This window comes from Penicillium solitum (assembly GCF_028829755.1).
Source record: "Penicillium solitum strain IBT 25940 chromosome Unknown utg000004l_segment0_segment0, whole genome shotgun sequence".
In the NCBI taxonomy this organism is placed as follows: domain Eukaryota; kingdom Fungi; phylum Ascomycota; class Eurotiomycetes; order Eurotiales; family Aspergillaceae; genus Penicillium; species Penicillium solitum.
In genome coordinates this window covers 261,644-266,924 of record NW_027072124.1, presented here as the reverse complement: position 1 = coordinate 266,924, position 5,281 = coordinate 261,644, and the positions used below count along the sequence as shown (strand labels likewise).

The following is a 5,281-nucleotide window of genomic DNA, read 5'->3' as shown; positions in this document are numbered from 1 at the left end:
TTGTTTGCCTTGTCTGCAGGATCAACATTCTAGAAGCTCGAAGCCATACAAGGTTAGTACGAAAGCAAATTTTGGGCTGTTATCTACAACTGTACTGGAATAACGCCAAGGAAAGGATTTAGGGGTATAGTAATTCTAGTAGGCATGGCGTGTGTCAAAAGAGAGTTAGAGAAAGACTCTCTGTGTACAAGGTGTCGGGACATGACTCTGCGCCATATATTTGTTCTCTAACCCTATACAGTGTTAGAGGCCTTGCGTCGTAGATAATACTATTAACGCCAAATGACCGTCACAAGATTCCAAAACGACAATGTAGATCCAACTTTATTTCCGCTGCACGTGGACAGACGGAGCATCTTCATACCGCCCAACGTAGAGGCGAGTCCTGCTGTGTGGAAACAGTGATGGCTAAGCACCTACAGCGCACACCTAGTTACACCACTTAGATCTCTCACGCTTAATTTGTTCTAGGACTATTCCCATGTCCACTGTAATATTTGTGATGACGATACCTTTTAGCATTACGATATGAGGTGTTCCATTTCAGATCCTCCCATGCACGACGGGATACTGTAATTTCTCTACAACTCCATGCGCTAAAGTTTGCTAAACTGCCCCGGCAATCCTTTGCTCCGCAACTACCCAATCCCTGGGAAACACCACATTGCGCGGACAAAAGCAATGCTTGGACGCAATTTACGCTTGCCCACCCGTAATTGGACAAAATATGTTAAACCGTACTGTTGTGATATGAGGCTAGTAAAGATCAGGAGTCAAGCCGCACCACAGGAACTAATTCCCGCATGGTCTATACGAAGAACCAAGTTGATTTCCAATCATCTTGATCCTCTCGTTGTATATGTAGCCTCAGTAATTCCCTCTAGAACAACGATCAATCTTCTTTTGAAGTACAACACGGTATCGTTACTTGCAGCTTTCGACTCAATCGCACACTTGACAATTAGGAGCTGTTAAAAATATCTGCTATCAACAACTAAGCAAGATAGCACCAGCAAACTACAACGTCTGCCATATTGGCGTTTCATGCACCAATGAAATTTTGTAGTCAATGCAAGACGAGCGTTTGACTAGCTCTAATACGTCGATAGGTAGCCCACACAGTATAAATGTTACAAAGGCCCACTCCACGAGCTAGCGGACTTATATCATACCCAGGAGAAGGTTTAAAAAGACCAGAAGCTAGCCTTCAAATTGTCGTATTTGGAAATAGGATAGCTCAACTGATTCTTGCTCTTGTCCAGAGCGCCAGTGCCCCCAAGGGTATTCACAACCTGCAAAGTTCAAAGTGAGTAAGATAATCAAATGTGGAATATGAAACATACCGTAGTGATCAAACTGTCATCACCTTGCTTGTCACCGCTAAGCTCCCACCACATACCACCGCCAAGATCCTTGGACTTGATGTACTCACCTTTCTTACGCGCAATCTCAGGGGTATCATAGCTGATTAACAAACGGGACTCCGAGTTGTAGCAGTAGCTAGCAGCTTCATGGTTTAGATTTGCGACCGTACAGCCGGTCTGAGGCAGAGCCTTGTAGTCCCACACACCATTCTCCCAGCTACCAACACCAACACTGCTATAAGGTTGGCCATAACCGTTGGTGTCAGTAAATGACCGGCCGTACAGAGGCATACCCAGGACAATATTGTGAGAGGCCACTCCGTGCGAGGTGTAGTATTCGATTGCTTGGTCCGTATTGAAGGGAGTGCTAGCTGGGTTGCTGTTGGATGCGTGAAGGTTGGCGTCGTGGCCGGCAACTTTGTCCCAGCTTCCGGCGTAATCATAGGCCATGAGGTTCCAAAAGTCCAGGTACTGATCCATCTGGGCAAGATGCTCTTTCAGGTAGTTGGCAGGGCCTATAATTTAGGTTAGCTTTGTTAAGAAGTTTGAAAGAATGATACGGACCAGCAGGGGATGCAGTGGTAAGCAAGAAATGATAGCCGCCTGCGTTAGCCGAGCTGTATGAATCCAAGGCCTGAAAGGGTTTAGTTTTGGCAGAGCTATCAATAAAAGAAGCATGACAATACCTCACGAAGACGGCGTAGGGTATCAACAAATTGGTCCGCTTCGATGTAATTGCCAGGATACTATCTGATGTCAGCATCAAACACGGTGAAGGAGATAACAAACTCACTTCAAAATCAACATCAATACCGTCAAAGCCTAAGTTCTTCAGTAGCTCGACGGAACTGTCAGCGAACTTCTGGCGTCCCCCCTCAGTCTCAAAGGCCAGTCTGAGGTTAGAAGAATACTTCCAGCCCCCAATCGACAGAAGAACCTTAAGTTTGCGGTTTTTCTTTTTGAGTAGAAAAAGCTCCTTGATACAGCCATAGACATTGTTGCCGGTATCGGCCCAGGAATCAGTGGAGTAGTGCTTGTCAGTGTCCGACCAAGGGTCCGACAGGATCACCTCACCAGAGGCTTGGACATTGGCAAATGCGTAGAGAACATGGGTTAGTTTCTCGGCGGGGATATCCTGGGGTTGAAAGTTGCGAGCATAGATGCCCTGATGGACTTTGGTAAGCTACTTTGATTTAGTGGAGGAGTATACATGGATCAAACTCATACCCAGTTCACAAAGTATGCCACGGAACGATATCCGTTAACATCACGAGTGGCAATGTTAGCCGCATTGGCCTTGGTCAAGGAGGGAATATAGGTAGCGTTGGCCAGCCACACCAGGCTCAACATAAAAGGGAGGACAAAATGCATGGCCAGAGAGTGGCAAGGTTGTATCTGATGAGCTGATGAGATGGTCCGGCCCAACGAGCTTTGAGAAGAGGGAACTGTCGAGGAGGAAGGAAAATACACACTATCTGTAGTCGGCGAACAATCCCACTAATCATTGTGGCCCCCAATAGGGCAACCAACCCCTCAATAAGATCTCAATAATCTACACACATTAATCGGGATGTGCATCAGATATAGGATTCACTAAAACTGTTACTGTATCCCTGGCCTTTAATCAAACTTTATTTTGCCTCAGATCCCTGTGCCTTTCCTATACACGCCTCATATTAAATAACCTATACGCTCATGTCTAGAATTACCTTGAATGCAAGGACGTGGTTAGGCTATAGGAATCCCAAATCGGGACTACCTGCGTGATCCGATTAAACTGCTAGGGCAACCGGTGATCAACCACGTAGGAGAGTCAGGCTGGCTTCGGAAAGAAATATGTTTTAGATAATTTTAAAAATTTTTGTTTGATAATTGATTACCTGAACTTGATAAAGCACTCCACTTCCACAGTTCGAGCCTGCCATCATATACGTGGTGGTTGGCTCTAGCTTTTTCCTGCTGGGATGGGAGCATTTACCCACCTATCAATTTCACACCCATCAATTACTCATGGTTAAAACTACCACATTGGACTGATATAACAATGCATTCATTCTCGTCCAAGCATTTTGTTTAATCGGACAATATACGAAGCCGGCCAAGGCCGCTGCTTTAGCCACCCTCAATATCTAGGGTGCTAAGCACCCAAACAAACCAGCAACCGAGAGTTTTCGCTGTAGCCTTTAATTTTCAATCACACGAATGAAAGCGGTCACTGGATGTCTCTGGCGACCCAGAATTTTTAACCGGCTCCAAGAGGGCATAACATGACGGGTTCTTCTTTGGCGATGTGAGAGGCCCACTCAGCATACAGTAACAACCCCAAGGCATCGGAGATGCAATTCCCTTCTACACGTTTCTATTCATCACCAAATATAATCTGGCAGGTATGTTGCTCCTAAGAATATGCTTCAAATCAATTAGTGGCTCGGGCATCATGTGCATACGGTAACTGGATTGAAACATCCGTGATTCGGTCGTTGGTATACGTACCACTATTGAGGCAACATATTGGCATCTTTAGTCCTCCTAGGAGCCGGTGCTAACAATGGTAGCCCGCAAAATATTGACTGTGGATATATCCCTCATGGTGGACATGACCGCTTCAGCCCCGAAGAGTTAAGAGGTCCTGACTGTCCTCTGGTCGATGCTCTCGTTTGCTCCAACAACTTTCCAGTACAACACCATCACAAGCGAGGCCAAGCAATCATGGATTACAAATTGTCACAGGTATCAAAGAGGTCCAATATCCCAGACACAGAAGGTCACAATGGATGTACATTGCAAACTGGTATCGTTATTTTTAATCCCCTTCTCCAGGAATACACCGGCTAACAAATATATTTCATGAAGGCAATGAATCAGCTGAAAACTTCCATCGGGTCGTTGGCCTACTCATACACGGGAATCGCGGTCACACAAGCAAGGTTTTACAGCCGTCTGTTGACCAGTCCACTGGCTCTGTAGCTATAGAGGTAGTTACTTCTGTCGCTACCTCTCTTGCTAGCTCAGAGGCCTCTACGTTACCTCCAAGCGTCATAAAGGCTGAAAGCCAAGACATGCCTCCTTTGAACGCAAAAAAGAGAGCAGCCAAATCCTCAACCCTCCCACGAAAGCGGCGCCGACATTCATACTCCACCTCTCAAATACCGGGCCGCTCACAACTGGTGCATCGAAAGAGACCCTCAAGCAATATCAAAATTAGTAGGAAAATGGTCAACGATACAATTCAATACCTACAAACGCTATCCGACCGCATCTTGATCTCCGGCACCATTTCCCCCAGGGAGGGGGCCACTATGCATCTCGCCAACCAATTGCTACCCAGAAGGTACGAAGAGACTATCGGGAGGAAAGAGGTGGAAAGAGACGTTGTGTCCGATTTTGACTCCCCACCAACACAGCGAGAAGAGAAGTGCCGGAAGTGTGCTGCTGCGGAAGAGGAGCGGCTGTATGACTGAGACGCTCCTCGTTCTTTTTACCTTGTCGGCTATATTTTGAGAGCATAACTGGTCATTGAAATTTGAGAAGCAAATATAGTGTTATGTAACCAATAATCCATACTTGAGAACCTGTTAAGCTTCAAATCTATCAGTACATGACTAAGGGACTTTCAGATACGAAGGAGTTAAACGATTTCCTGTGTGATGTTAGTACACCCAGCAAGCGGAAAGAAATATTCAAAACCAGCTGCATATTGATCTCCAATCAATGCAATAGAGATTAGAGAAATCAGACAGCGTGTGCGAGACCCATGGGGGATAGCAATGAAGAAATGGCAATTTCGCAAGTCGAATTGCCTCGAATATCAAAACCAGCCACTCTTTACATTATTTAATCCGCTTCCCACGTAGTGTTGCAATGGCTCTGTGCTCTACAAGAATTGAAATATTTGTGCTATTCCATTAATTGGCTCA

General features: G+C 45.7%; 2 protein-coding genes across 2 annotated transcripts; one reads left to right on the top strand and one right to left on the bottom strand.

The window, feature by feature from the left end:
• Positions 1 to 1,184: 1,184 nt before the first annotated feature.
• On the bottom strand, positions 1,185 to 2,735 carry N7455_006089 (glycoside hydrolase family 18 protein; the record flags this gene model as incomplete). The annotated part of the gene is made up of 6 exons (XM_065605255.1): positions 1,185 to 1,292; positions 1,344 to 1,879; positions 1,929 to 1,998; positions 2,051 to 2,110; positions 2,158 to 2,547; positions 2,592 to 2,735. 6 exons carry the CDS (start codon positions 2,733 to 2,735, stop codon positions 1,185 to 1,187), a joined length of 1,308 nt encoding a protein of 435 aa, XP_065461109.1.
• Positions 2,736 to 4,073: 1,338 nt separating this feature from the next.
• Positions 4,074 to 4,825, top strand: N7455_006088 (uncharacterized protein; the record flags this gene model as incomplete). The annotated part of the gene is made up of 2 exons (XM_065605254.1): positions 4,074 to 4,155; positions 4,218 to 4,825. The coding sequence occupies 2 exons, from the start codon at positions 4,074 to 4,076 to the stop codon at positions 4,823 to 4,825; spliced, it is 690 nt and encodes a 229-aa protein (XP_065461108.1).
• Positions 4,826 to 5,281: the final 456 nt, after the last annotated feature.